The sequence below is a fragment of the Natator depressus genome, chromosome 4 (assembly GCF_965152275.1).
Source record: "Natator depressus isolate rNatDep1 chromosome 4, rNatDep2.hap1, whole genome shotgun sequence".
Lineage (NCBI taxonomy): Eukaryota > Metazoa > Chordata > Testudines > Cheloniidae > Natator > Natator depressus.
The window spans coordinates 10,503,157-10,516,174 of record NC_134237.1 but is presented as its reverse complement, the minus strand read 5'-3'; the positions used below and the strand labels follow the sequence as shown (position 1 = coordinate 10,516,174).

Below are 13,018 nucleotides of genomic sequence, written 5' to 3'. Positions count from 1 at the left end.
CTGGCACGGCAGGGAGAGGGACATGTCCGAAGGAAAGGGAGCATGGGACACTAAACTCCCCCCCCCCCCCCCCCCCCAATCCCTGGCTTGGGTTTTGACTCCTTTAGTTTGGTGTTTGGGTCAGAGCTGCCTTCAGGCAATACCGTCTCTGCAGGGAAGACCACATGGCACCCAGTGGCAGCAGGAAGAGGATAGTGAGCACGAAGATGAACTCTAAGCCAGTGGTCCTCAACCAGGGGTCCGGGGCCCACTGCGGGGCCACGAGCAGGTCTCAGGGGGTCCGCCAAGCAGGGCTGCCCTTAGACCTGCTGGGGCCCAGGGCAGAAAGCCGAAGCCCCACCGCCTGGGGCAGAAGCCCAGGGCTCCCACGTCCCGCCACCCGGGGCTGACGCCAAAGCCTGAGCAAGTTAGCATCACAGGGCCCCCCTGTGGTGTGGGGCACCAGGCAATTGCCCGGCTTGCTACCCCCTCATGCCGGCCCTGGCTTTTATAGGCAGAAAAACCAGTGGTTGTGGCACAGATGGGCCATGGAGCTGTTACAGCATGTTGGGGGGGCGAGAACCGAGAACCCCAGCTCTAAGCCACAGCTCCAACTTCGGGTGCGCAGCTCCGGCACAGATCTGCCCCACATCCAGCCCCACAGGTGTGCTCTGGCAGGGGGCCACGAGCGCTGGCCTTGGCCCTCCCGTTGAATCCGTTGTGCACCACCACAGGGTTGCAAGTGGAAATGAACAGGTGACATAATGTTGGGTCTGCAGCTCTGAACCGCCCAGAACTGAGGAGAGGGTAGTGTTTGAAGCAGGGGTTTGGGCCAGGCCTGTCTGGCACTTAGGGTGAGCCCAGAACAGGGCCCAGCTCTCGTCCCCTCTTCGCAGAGACCCAGGATGTGGTTTGTGCAGGAGTTGAAGGCGTGTGATGCACCCTAGCTCATGTTTCACTTCCACCTCTCTTGTCTTTTCAGATGCGCTGGCTCCCTCCCTCAGAGGCTGCTTCTCAGGGCTGGAAGTCCCGTCAGTTCTGCTGAATACTGTGTAAGTGTACGGCTCGGCGTGGGCTTCGCTTCCCCGGCACCAGCTGGAGGGAATGGCCCCTTCCAACCGTCACTGCGGGCAGGCGAGGAAGGGGATGTCCTGCCATAGCAGAATTCACGTCGCGGCCCCCGGCTCTGGTCGGAGTCTGTAGGCCTGGGAGGAACGGCGGTATCTCCTAACGCATCCCCAGTCCCTACGTTCCTCTCCCTTGCTGTCACCGTCTGATAAAGTGATTCAGTGCCCGCAGATGGCATTAGGGGTGGGTGACGGAGCCCAGGGCACCGAAACTGCAGTTGAAGGAAGTCACTGGACAGTGCTGTTGGAGTGGCTGTGATGCCATTCATTCAGTACGAGGCTCCCCCCCGGAGCAGAGCCAGGAAGGGACACCGCTGGCTGCAAGGGAGGGTGCAGCACATGGAAACACAAGATATGTGTGTGTGTGTGTGTGTGTGAAGGCAAAAGGGCGGGCATTCTGCTCTGTGGGACACGGGGAGCCCACGAAGCAGAACCACATCAAAGGGCCAGACAGGGAGAAAATGCCCTAGCTCTGTAGCTTGGAAGGCCAGGAGGAGGCTGCAGGTCTTGTCTGACCTGCCTAGCCTAGGCTGTATCCTTCACTCAGGGGCGCCTCCCTGTGGGTGCCCTAGAGCAGATCGTTCAGAGCGCTCACGCATGCTCAACGAACACGTGTGTTTTCTAAACATTGACTGTGAATCTCTCTCCTTCGGGTGCATGTTTAGCCGAACAGAGAGCTAGCGGGCTCTGCTGCTGGAGTGACTGGTTTAGCCTCCGTCAGGCAGAGATGGCGAACATTTTCGTTCACCATTGCTGTGTGTTTTTATCACACACCCTGGAGAACAGGGCCCCAGATGAATTAACTAAACCCAACAGGCAGGTCTTAGCTCCGTCATTCCCAGCCCGGCTTTGTCAGAGCCCCAGGGCAATAGCTGGGTGGCTGGGTACCCTGACCCCACAGCCCTTGTGCCCCATGCCTAGAGCCCCTCTATCGTCCCCTGGCAGACTTACCCTGCCTCTCCCTATGTCTGGCCTGGCCATGCTCTTTCCTGTCCCTTGTTTTCTCTCCACCCTCTCCCTTTGCACCTTGTTTTCTCTTTCTAGTCTTATCCCCCCGTCATTCCTTGCTCTCCCTGCAGCCCAGGGGGTCAAGACCCAGGCTGTGGTGGCAGAGCGGACACACAGAGCTGGGGCCTGGCACCCTATGGGCACAAGCTGACCCAGGCCCAGCTGTACTGGGGCCCCCTGGAGCAGGGAGGGGAGAGGATTGCAGACACTGCCCACAACTCTGGCCACAGCAGCATGTTTGTGCTGGAGAGTCAGCATGGATTCAGGATCATGCCCAGACACCACTGCTCATCTCCTTGGCCCTGTGCCCCACGGTGCCATGCTGGCAAGGCTGTATTGGGAGCACTCTCTCATAGCTGGCAGCAGTGGGCCTGCACCTTCAAAGAGATGTGACGTTAACGTATGTCTCACACTGGCTGTCAGCTTCGCGGAGCGTGGCCTGGAGGTGACTAGCAAGGGCTGCCAGGGAAGGCTGGAGAACATGACCCAGTGTTTTGGTGGCTCAGTGCAGTGGCTCCGGCTTGTGTGCTCATCCCCAAGCGTTCCTCGTTCACAGGCTCATTGTAGGCACCACGTTCCCTATGTGCCACACAAAGCTGGGGGCCCCACCGTCACATTCCTTGTTGAGAGTTGTCTACCTCAGCACTGCGGGAGCCCACAGCTGAGGTCATAGAGAGGCCTGCGTGCCTGCAGGGCAGGGGTCTTGCAGCACTCGGTGCTCCTGGCCTGAGTTGTCTCTCTTGCTGTGGGGACCTTGTGCCCACGGCAGGCCCTGGCACGCTGAGGGGGTGCCCCACGTGCTCCTGCCCTTGTCTATTGCTGACATTTGTGGGTGGTCCCTCATGCAGTTGTATGTGGGGGAGATTCTCCCTGCCAGTGGCCCAGCACTGGCCGATGGCAGTGCAAAGCCGAGAGCAGTCTATCTGAAACACCCAGGCTACCAAGCATGCCCCGCTCCAGACGGCAGGTCTGTCAGTGCCCGTGGAGCTTCTAGCTACTCACCAGTGTGCATAGGGAGTAAATGGCACGAGGAAACTGCCTTTTACCAGCTTCATCACGTTGGGGTATCCTGGTGCCTGCTGGTGGGACATGCTGTGGTCTGACTGATGCCCTCACAGTGACTGTGCCAATCCTCAGCACATCCTCATTGTCCAGCTGATTACCATCTCAGCAATACTGTTTCTTACTAGACTTGAAAGTGCCTGTAGTCTGCGCCCCTCTCAAAACCATCTCTGCTAAGAAACCATGGGATAGACTTCATTTAGAGAGAGACAACCCTAATAAGCAGATATTTTCTCAGCTGAAAGAATGGCTCAGTCACCCTGCCACTGAATGTTCTGCAGGGGTACAGTCAAAGCTGTAACCCAGACTCATTCAGAATGGCACTGAACTACTCAGTAAATCTTCCAGCAGCATGGCCTCAAGTCACCCGTAGACAACATTCACGACACGTCTGAAGATCCTTGTGTGCATACACAGAGAGGTGGGATCACCTCTGCTTATGAAATTAGTGAGACCATTACTAGTTACTGTGTCCCACGCTGATGTCTCACATGGCAAAAAGGATGCTGACCAATTGGAGAGGGTTCAGAAAAGAGCTACAGGGATGATGTGCAGTCTGGAAAACCTGCCTTCAGAGAAATACTAAAGCAGCTCAGGCTTCAAGAGAAGGTTGAGAAGTGACGATGACAGCCTGCAAGCACCTGTATAGGGAGGGGCTTTCTGAGAGCAGAGGACTCTAACCTACAGACCATGGCAGAACGAGATCCAACAGCTGGAAGTTGAAGCTCAACAGTTTGTACTGGAAATAAGGTGCAAATGTTTAACAGGAATGGTGATTAACTGCTGTAACAAACTACCAAGGGACGGGGTGGATTCTCCATCACTTGACATCTGTCTCTCTGGACTCTCTCTTTCTAAAATATATGCTCTGGCTCAAACTAAGTTATGGGCTGGATGCAGAGATCGCTGTGTGAGGTTCTCTGGCCTGTGTTAGATGGGGAGGTCAGGCTAGATGATCATAATGGTCCCCTTCAGGCTTTAGAATCTGAATCTAAAAGTGCATACAGAATACAGCTTGCAAAGATTCTCCACAAAGACGAAAGCAAGGAGGCTCCATTCTCCCTGAAATGCACAGATCCTTCCTTACTCTTTACAACATGCATGTCCAAATACAACAAAAATGTCTTATTAAAAGTTAATGAAAACTCCCTTGGCAGCAGATCAGGCCAGGGTCCATAAATGAAAAACACATGTAGTTACTGAGCACAGATTACCACAGCACAGGGGAGAATTTATTTTATTATACAAATGTACTCTTTTGATGCAAATCAGTGTTGGAAGAGAAGTTAGAGAAGATACAGTCTGTAAATATTGCAGCCATTTGTGGATAAATAAACTGTGGATATTAAAACAAAAAGTAAAACCACTAGGCCAGTAGCAGCGCTAAGCCCTAATGCATCTACCAGACTGTTCCCAGGCTTTGCCCACTTTCACAGCACATCCGTCTAAGTTCCTTGTGATTCTTGACATGCAGCTCAGATAAAAGGGTTCAGCAGGCTTCCCACCATACACACGCCGAGGTCACCCACCACTGGTAGCTCCTGGAGTCTGGGCGTACTGTCCCTCCCAGTGATACTGTCTACGGCCAGACAGCCTCCCCCTTTCCCTCACACTCCCCACTAGCTCTGCATTTTACATGTAAAGCTCAATAAACGTGAATGTCACAAATAAAACCCAGGGGATACATTTCTTAAGGGAGATCGGCAAATGCTACCACATCTGGCTAGCTCTGATGTTGTATGTAATGTCCCACTGAGCACCTTCACATGCCCTCAGTGAGAGATTAGTGCCTAGCAAAGGGGCCAGGTTGGCAGGGCTAGGCTGTACATCCTCCACTCAGCCACAGCTCTTCACTGACCGCAAGCACATTCGGCCCCATCACCGGGCTCCAAGCCTTTTCTGAGGCCCTGCTCTCCCACTCCGATCTGTGCAAGCAGGCCAGAGCCTAGCCCCCTGTGCGCTCAAGCTGTGCCACCTGACCTGAACCCAGCAGGAGGACCTGACTACGAGTGTTGGGCCCGCGTTGGGGCAGGTGGGAAAACAACTGGATCCTCTGGGGCTTCGGTCAGGTTGGCTCTCCGCATCCTGCCTGGGTGTTGGTGAGGCGCTGGCTGCTTGCCCCGCTCCTGCCGGCTGCCACAACCTGACTATGCTGTGCAGTGAGTGTGCCAAGAAGTCACAGCACCGCTCGCTCCACGGCACACAGAGTCAGCATGGGGCAGCGGCTGTCAGGAGCAGGGCACGCAGCTGCAGCCACCACCATGCCAGCCGCACGGGCAGGAGGTGGTGCTGGCACTCACTCAGGTTCAGGGGGAAGTGTCGGGTCAGAAAATGATTCAAGCCTCTCGGGCTGGGGCTTGGGTCTGGGTTGGGTTCACATCAGGCTTAGAAAGTAGAGCTGAGCAGACCTCTGCTCTGAGGCTTAGGGGAGCAGCAGCAACGGGAAGTCATCCTGACACAGATGGGCTCGGGCCAGTTAGGGCAAGATTTTTTGCAAGCAGCTAGTGCCTTTCAGTGCCCAACTTGAGAGCCCTCAGAAGGGCCTGATCTCCAAGGCTGGGTCTGGCCGGCAGTGCTGCAGACTTGTGCCCGGGCAGCTGAAAAACAAACACCACAAGCTGCCACAAATTGGACCCCGGACTCATGAGTCGTGTTAGAAAATCTTGGCTTTAATTTCTAAACCTAAGGGTATGTTTTCACAGCAGCTGGGAGTAGTCGTCCCAGCACGGGGAGACCAACATGAGCCAGCTCTGCTCAAGCCAGTGCGTTAAAACCGACAGGTCACGGCTCGGGCTAGCCACCCTGAGTATGTGCCCACGGGTCAGGTGGGATTGTGCTCGAGCGGCTAACCCAGGCTGCTGCCACACTGCTACTTTTCGTGCACTACCTCCAGCAGACTTAGCACAAGTCTGTCCATCCACACTGGGAAACACCCGCGCAGTGGCTGAGTGGATGTACCCTAAGATAAACAAATACATAGAAGAGACCCCAGCACCAGCCAGGTGGGCCACTTCAGAGAGACTCCAGTGCCTCAGAGGGACCTGAGTGCCAGCCAGGTGTGCCACCTCAGAGAGACCCAGGTGCCTAAGAAAGACCTCCATGCCAGCAAGATACACTGCCTCAGAGAGACACCAGCACCAGCCAGGTGGGCCACCTCAGAGAGACCCTGGCGCCTTGGAGAGGTCCCAGTCTCAGCCAGGTGTGCCACCTCAGAGAAACCCCAGTGCCAGCCAGGTGTGCCATCTCTGAGAGACCCTGGCACCTTGGAGAGATCTCAGTGCCAGCCAGGTATCCAAACTCATAGAGACACATGGTACCTTGGAAAGATCCCAGCAATAACCAGATTTGCTGCCTTAGTGATACCTTGGTGCTTTGGAGAGGCCCCAGTGCCAGCCAGGTGTACCATCTGAGAGACCCTGGCACCTAAGAAAGTCCTCCACATCAGCAAGACCCCAGCACCAACTAGGCGTGCCACCCCAGAGAGACCTGAGTGCCAGCTGGGCATGCTGCCTCAGAGAGATCATAGTGCCTTGGAGAGACCCTGGCACTTAAGAAAGACCTCAGCACCACCAAAGTGCACTGCCTCAGAGAGACCCTAGCACCAGCCAGGTATTCCACCTTGGAAAGACCCCAGCACCTCCAAGAGAGCCCAACGCCCCGTAGAGACCCCAGTGCCAGCCCGGCACACCGTCTCGGAGAGAGCCCAGCGCCCCGTACAGACAGGGCCAGCCTGGCACACCGTCTCGGAGAGAGCCCAGCGCCCCGTACAGACCCCACGGCCAGCCCGGCACACCGTCTCGGAGAGAGCCCAGCGGCTCGTACAGACCCCAGTGCCAGCCCGGCACATCGTCATGGAGAGAGCCCAGCGCCCCGTACAGACCCCGCGGCCAGCCCGGCACACCGTCACGGAGAGAGCCCAGTGCCCCGTACAGACCCCGTGGCCAGCCCGGCACCCCGTCTCGGAGAGAGCCCAGCACCCCATACAGACCCCGCGGCCAGCCCGGCACACCGTCTCGGAGAGAGCCCAGTGCCTCACAGGCACAACCAATGGCTGCAGGTGCAGTCAGCAAGCTTCAAGTTGGAAATCCGATGCAGAATTTTACCAGTAATAATATTAACCACGGCAACTGATACTTACTAAAAGATATGCTGGATTGTTCCACTCTCACTCGGGCAGGAGTCACGGGGTGACAGACTCTGGCCTGTGCTATGTAGGTCAGACTAGATGAGCACAATGGGCCACTCTGACCTTACAGTCAGTGATTCTATAGAAAGCCAAGATGGTTAGAGAAAACAGAAGTGTCCTGGACTAAAAATACAGACGTGCCTCAGACTGACGTTGGCGAAGTGCTGCTCTATCTATTACCTAGTCGGGAAGCACTGACTGGCAGAGAGAAAGCCTGCATCCCTGGGGATTCATAGATCTGAGACCAGAAAGCGCCACTCTGATCATTTAGTCTGACCTCCTGTGTAACTCAGGCCAGAGAACTTCCCCACAATATCTCCTAGAGCAGATCTTTCAGAAAAATATCCCGTCCGGATTTTAAAATGGTCACTGATGGAGAATCCACCACGATCCCTGGTAAATTGTTCCAGTGGCTAATTACTCACACTTACACCTTGTTTCCAGCCTGAAATGGTCTAGCTGCAACTTCCAGTCATTGGATCATGTTATCCCTTTCTCTGCTAGACTGAAGAGCCTGCTGTTAAATATTTGTTCCCCACGGAGGTACTGATCGCTCAGAGGCTGTCGCGCCCCTCCTTAACATTGCTGCTCTGCTTGCAAATGGCACATGTTCAGGGCCTAGCTGGCCCCCATGTCTCTGTTCTTTGTAGGACACCAGGTGCTCTTGGTACCCTGGCAACAAGTGCTCAGATCCTGATCACATGGTCTTGTCAAACGTGTTCAGTTGGACTCCCCTTTGCCCAGCCTCCCATACGTATGGGTGTGCCCTGGTGTTCCTCCCCACCAGCTGGAAAGAGACCAGCATCCAGGCCCAGGTTAGATTTCTTTCCCTTTCTTCAGTGCTCTGCTTATTGTCTTTGCAAACCAGAAAGGAACATGTGCAAAAAGCAACACAAACAATAGTTTGGCTAGGGGTTCAGGCTAGTCCTCTGGCAGCTACCAGATAGGGCCCTCTCTGGCTCCACACAGGGGTGCCACAGGGTCTGTCGGCTAGCCTGCAGCCTCTTATTCTGGTTACCGTCTCCTCTCTCCTGGTTTCCCCCCTTTATATTGTCCCACTGAGAGCATGAGCTAATCATGCAGTGCTGATCAGATGCATTAGCTGATTCTCTGCACCTGCCTGCTGGGCTTCTGTCTGGGGCAGGGTCAGCTGCTCCCTGTTCCCCCACCCCACCCCTCCCCAGGACTTAAAGGGGCAGGTTGTGCTATTACATGCCCTTCCTTCCCCCCCCCCCCAGCCAACCCCCAGGAGTGGTGCCCGCAGTGCCTCCTTCCCATGAAAATTGTCTGCATTCACGTGTCTGGCTCCGGACCGGTAGTGACCTGTAAATGCATACAGTTGCAGGGCTAGGTGCCATTGTGTCTGTCTTGGGGTTTGTCTTGTACATAGCATGGTCAATGATAAGGATGAAATTTGCTCCAAGCAAATGGTACCTCAGGGCCTCAATGGTCCACTCTATCACCAGGCACTCCATTTCAAATCACTGCATAGTTTTGGTCCCAGGGCAGGAACTTTCTCCTCAGATGTAACATGGGGGTTCCCCATCCTCAAGGATAGCCCCAATGCCCATTCAGAGGTATCAGTCTGCAAGATGAAGTCCCTAGTAAAGTCCGGGCTACGTGGCACTGGTGTGCTGCAAAGGATTCACTTGATATCCCCAAATGCATCTGCACATGCAGGAGCCCAAGGCACCTTCTGTGGTGCCTTGTTGTGCAGAAGGTTCGTTAAAGGGACGGTGGTATAAATCGACAATAGTATCCAGCTAGCCCCAGAAAAGATTTTACTTGTCACTTAGTGGCAGGGATTGGCGGGTCTTCAAGAGCCTTTACCTTGTCTACCAGCAGCTTGATTCTCCCATTCCCACAGGGTATCTCAGGTATTTTGTATCTGCATATCCAATCCAACATTTCATGGGGTTGGCAGTGAAGCCCACTTCCCTGAAGGACTAGAGCACCGCTCTGACCCACTGGAGATGTTCTGCCCAGATACTTGTATAAATCACTTCATCATCCAGGTTGGCCACAGCATATACCCAGCGAGGTAGGAGTAGCTTATCCATAAGTCTTGGAAATGTCGCTGGGCCCCCATGGAGACCAAACGGAAGGGTTTGGAATTGGTAGAGGTCATAAGGTGTGGCAAGTGCAGTCAGCTAGTAAGGGCCAGAATTGTTATATATTAGGCCTGCCCCAGTTCATCTCGCATCTCGTCAATCTTAAGCATATGATACACATCAAATTTAGAACTTCATTTACTTTGTGGAAGTCAATACAAAACTGAATACTGGGGGTCAGTAGGCCTCAGCCACCTGCTCAAAGGTCTCTAGGAAGGACTCCAGGTCACCCTCTGGTCCCATCTTAGTGTGAGGGCTCCTCTTCCCACCCTGGCAGCCTGCACCAACCTGTAGAGTGGGGGGGTCCCAAGCCAATGTTCTGAGCACGCACTGCTGATGACCCTCTTGATGCTTCTGCGGGAACTACGGCTGCTGCTGTGGCAGTCAGGCACTCTGGCGGCCACTGCTTTCCTTTCCAAGTCATAGAAGCGGCAAGACCCCTGCTTTTCCACGGGCCATGGAAAGCCACGCCCGCATTCTCCATTACGTGTACCCTGGTGGCTCTAGTCACCAGCTGGAAATAGACAATCAGACAGGCCCAGGTTCGTTTTCTGTCCCTGTCTTCGGGGCTCTGTTTATTGTCTTCACAAACAAGATAGACAAGTGTGCAAAAAGCAACACAAACAACCATCTGGGGTGGGGGGGGTTCAGACTGGGGTCTTCTGGCAGCTACCAGGTGGGGCCCTCTCTGACCCCACAGGGCAGCTACACAGGTTTGGCTGGTCTGCCTGCAGTGATTACCAGCTCCGCTCTCCTGGTTTTCCCCCTTTATACTGGCCAGCTGAGAGTGCAGACCAATCATGAGGTGCTGGTCAGCTGCTTCCCAGCATCTGTCTGCTGGGCTTCATGCTAGGGCAGGGTCAGCTCTCCCCAGCCCTCTCCCTTTGGGCTATTAAAGGAGCAGATAGCCCTCTTGCAATGGACAACAAGCCACTTCTTGCCCATCCAGTTCAGTATTTAGAGCCATCAGCACCATTTCAGGTTGGCCTTTTGTTCCTGGGTGCTAATCCCCCAGACCCCGGGGAAAGAGAACATAGGTTTCATTCCCCTCCCAGCAGCGTACGACGCAGGAGCAATCCAAGGCAGTTACAATACAATGGACTCGTGAGTCCCCTCCTGACTCAACCCCAGAGTGACCACAACGCAGCATCGCGCCCCTCCCATTGGGCTGGGCCCTGCACAACACAGACTAAGAAGCAGTCTGTGCCCCGAAGCGCTTACAAGCCAGCCAGCCTAGACAGCCATAGTGGGGACAGACGGACAGACAGCCAAAATCCCAACAGCGCATCTTGCAAGGTGCTTTTTAACCAAATGGCTCCAGACCCGCCTACCCCGCCCCATCGTCCATCTGCCCCTTCCAAAAAACCCTCCCAGCCCACCCCATAGAAACAAGAGCCAAGTGGGAGGAGCCTGTTCCTCTGTCCCAGTCTCACCCACTCGCTAATAGTAACCAGATCAAAGTCCCACTCCCCTGCCTCCCACCCCACTAACACCTTATAAGATGACGAAAAGAAAAATTCCCACCAGCGAGAAATCAAAGCTCCCCAGCTGGACAGACTGCAGAACAGCTGGCTGGGGAGGTGCTGCGAAAGGGGGTTGCTTACTGTTTGAGGGAGCGCTCCCCACTCCAAGCCACCAATCCCACGCACGCCCCCACCCATCCACATGGTTAGCTTGACTCTTCCCAGGCCCTCACAGCTAGCTTGAGGCCCCAGAACAGATCAAAACCGGCCTTGCTGGAAATAGCCACACTTGGAAAAGGACCATGTCTCTTAGCTGATACCTTAATTTATGGCTGTTGCCTTTAAGCCTCCGCATCTTGGTCCTGTCTTTTTAGGAAAGGACATGATGTCCAGTGGCTATTTCCATGCCTGCGTATTAGAAAGCGATGCATGAAGAATCTGTTTTGAATGTTTGGGGAACAGCTTTTTTTCCAAAATAAGGATTGCTCCAACGTCACTAGTGGAGACGTACACAACGCCATATTTGGGAATGGTGTATTATTAGTTCCCTCGCGGCGCTCTGGCTGCTGCAGCCACACGACCTGGCCCAGAAAAGAGCAGCCCCTGCACCTCGCTGTAAGGACCCCCCCCAGCAGAGGGGGATCAGCGCAGCTTGTCGTCTGAAACGAGACCCCCACATTTCTCTCCAGAACAGAGTGGGGGCGTCGCTCGGGCAGGAGAATGGCTCCCCCCGCGAGGTTCTCGGCAGGACGGGGTCCTGTCTCCATCAGAGTTCTGCGGGGAGAGCGGCGTTCTGCTCCCCGCTCTTTTCCAGACTTTCTGTGCGACCCTGTAGGAATCCCTGAAAGTCTGCGAGGCGGGGCAATGTTCCCCCTGCAGCAGAGACAGCCTAATTCATTAGGGGCTCAGTCATGCTGTCATTATTGGGGCTGCTCAGGGCCAGGCACGCCAAACCCCTACGGTGCCCGTAGCATGCTGGGTGGACTGCAACTCAGAGGCCAGCCTTGTAGGTGCTTCAGCAGCTGGGCCTTGTAGGCGCTAGCCCTGGTGGATCCCACTAACCACTCGTATGGCTACGGGAGAGGGTGTTTATTAGGGCTGGCAGAAAAGGGGAAGGCTGCAGATGCCCTAGGTACAGGGGCGACGCAGTTCAAAGTGAGCAGTAGCAGTAAATGTTCGGACTGCCCAGTCGAGAGTCAGGCCTAGTGCAGTCTGTCTCGTGCTTCTCGCTGCACTGCCCCAAGAGCAGCCCGGCAGGGAGACAACGACTTGGGCAGCTCCACTTGTCTCTCTCTGGCACTCCTTCCTAGTGGGAACAGGGGAGTGGGATGTGCCTCTGTGTCCCAGGCACACAGGGTCACTGTCGCTCCTCCCTGGTTCAGACTGCGCCGGGTGCTTCCTGATTTGCACCTCAATTGTGTGGTCACTGACTGTTTCTGGGGAGAGGCTGCCTGAGCTTTGCACGTCACTGTGGTAAGGTCCTGGGACCGCGACAGTTCTGGGCAGGGATCTGCGGCAGCCGGGCTTACTGCTCTGTTTGATTTGTTCTGCCCAGTGACTCATTTTAGTTACTGCTCCAGTATGTTGCACATCTAGTGTGTGACGACTGGCTCCTGGGGTCAGGGTGTTGGGATTGGTAATCCCGGGACTGGTGATGCTGGGAGAACTAGCACGCCGGCATCACTCCCCTACACTGCGCAGCGGTAGAGTTAAAGCTGCAGGCGTGGCCGGCCGGTGTGTGCACAGACAGGAAGGGAAAGGGGAAATGTGCAGACAAGCCCAAACTACATGCCCAAAAAGTCACAATCCCGCAGTAGAGGAAGAAAATGATATTGGTTAAAGAACTGACCTGGTTTAGAGGGGAAGTGAAGGCAGCTGTAAAAAATAAAAATACATAACAATGGAAGGAAGGGGAAGCTGATAGTAATGAATATAAAGCAGAAACTAGGAATTGTAAAAAAATGATAAGGGAAGCAAAGGGACAGAAAAAGGAATCATGGCCAGCAGAATTAAGGACAATAAGGAGGAGGTTTTTAAGTATATTAGGAACAAAAAGAATTCTAGTCTATTACTAGATCAAAA

General features: G+C 54.7%; 1 protein-coding gene across 2 annotated transcripts in view; it reads left to right on the top strand.

Annotated features, from left to right (window-relative positions):
- RBPMS (RNA binding protein, mRNA processing factor) overlaps positions 1–13,018 on the top strand; it is a 142,692-nt gene that overhangs the window by 121,924 nt on the left and 7,750 nt on the right. For both annotated transcript variants that reach the window (XM_074950384.1, XM_074950385.1), the window contains one exon: positions 962–1,031. In XM_074950384.1, coding sequence (XP_074806485.1) covers positions 962–1,024 — 63 coding nt within the window. In that variant the 3' untranslated portion in view covers positions 1,025–1,031. The remainder of the gene's footprint in view (positions 1–961; positions 1,032–13,018) is intronic.